At 58.3% G+C, this 1,494-nt stretch overlaps 1 protein-coding gene across 1 annotated transcript in view; it reads left to right on the top strand.

The window, feature by feature from the left end:
• Window positions 1–1,337: 1,337 nt before the first annotated feature.
• Window positions 1,338–1,494, top strand: part of SYMPK (symplekin) — a 13,437-nt gene continuing 13,280 nt past the window's right edge. The window contains 1 exon segment of the mRNA XM_035902333.1: window positions 1,338–1,494. Coding sequence (XP_035758226.1) covers window positions 1,390–1,494 — 105 coding nt within the window. The 5' untranslated portion in view covers window positions 1,338–1,389.

The raw sequence follows: 1,494 nt of genomic DNA, 5'->3' as shown, positions 1-1,494 counted from the left end.
ATGCGGCGCCAGAGGGGTTGGTGAGGGCTGTAGGTTCCTATAGGGGTGAGGGCTATGGGCTCCTGTAGGGGTGGGTGGACTGTAGGTTCCTATAGGGGTAGGGGGGCTCTATAGGGCCCTGGGCAGCAGGGCGGCGGGGTTCATAGAGCCCAAGGTTGTGGAGGAAATGGGGCTCTGTGGGAGATAGGAGCCCATGGGGGGGATTCTATAGGGTCCTGGGCTGGTCTGGGGGGAGCTCTGTAGGGGACTGTGTGAGAATGGGATTCTATAGGGGGGGTGCGATGGCACGGCTGGGGCTGCACAGTGCCTGGGGTCAGCAACAACTTGGAGTATCCTAGGGGCCCTATAGGGCATCCCAGGGGCTGTATGGGGCATCTCTGGGCCATATAGAGCATTCTGGGGCCTTATAGGGCATCTCAGGCGGTGTATAGGGCATGTCTGGATCATATACGGCATCCCAGATTCCTATAGAGGATTGTAAGGGCTATGTGGGGTCTCTGTGACATATATAACATTCCAGGTCCCTACAGGGCATCACAGGGGCTGTATGGGGTTGCTGGGCCATATAGAGCATCCTGGTGCCGTATAAGATTGTAGGGTTTGTATAGAGCATATCTGGGTCTGTATAGAGCATCATAGGGCCATATAGGGCATTCTAAGAGCTGTATGGGGTATTTCTGGGATATATAGGGCATCATGGGGACTGTATGGGGCATCTCTGGGTCATATAGAGCATCGCAGGGCCCATATAGGGCATCATGGCAGCAGTATGGGGTATCTCTGGGCCATATAGAACATTGCAGGACCCGTATGGGGCATCATGGGGGTTGTATGGGGCATCTTTGGGCTGTATAGAGCATCACACGGCTCATATAGAGCATCATAGGGGCTGTATGGGGCATTTCTGGGCTGTACAGAGCATCGCAGGGTCCATATAGGGCATCATATGGGCTGTATGGGGCATCTCTGGGCTGTATAGAGCATCACAGGGCCCATATAGGGCATCATGGCAGTGGTATGGGGCATCTTTGGGCTGTATAGAGCATCACAGAGGCCATATTGGGCATCATAAGGGGCTGTATGGGGCATCTTTGGGCCATATAGGGCGCCGCAGGGGATCCTGGGGCCATAGGGGGCCCCTATAGGCCCCCTATAGGCCGTGACGCTGCTGTGCCCGCAGGGGGGGGGCATGGCGGGGCCAGGGGGGGCCCAGTGGTATGGGGCATCTTTGGGCTGTATAGAGCATCACAGAGGCCATATTGGGCATCATAAGGGGCTGTATGGGGCATCTTTGGGCCATATAGGGCGCCGCAGGGGATCCTGGGGCCATAGGGGGCCCCTATAGGCCCCCTATAGGCCGTGACGCTGCTGTGCCCGCAGGGGGGGGGCATGGCGGGGCCAGGGGGGGCCGAGGGCCCCAGCCCCCGCATGAGCGTGGCCTCCCAGTTCTTCAGCGAGGAGGAGTGCGGCAACGACAGCATGAGCACCTCCGAG

Source organism: Egretta garzetta, unplaced genomic scaffold, assembly GCF_000687185.1.
Source record: "Egretta garzetta isolate BGI_Z169 unplaced genomic scaffold, ASM68718v1 scaffold1059, whole genome shotgun sequence".
In the NCBI taxonomy this organism is placed as follows: Eukaryota; Metazoa; Chordata; class Aves; order Pelecaniformes; family Ardeidae; genus Egretta; species Egretta garzetta.
Note: the sequence above shows the minus strand (reverse complement) of the source record. Positions and strands in the feature narration are given on the sequence as shown.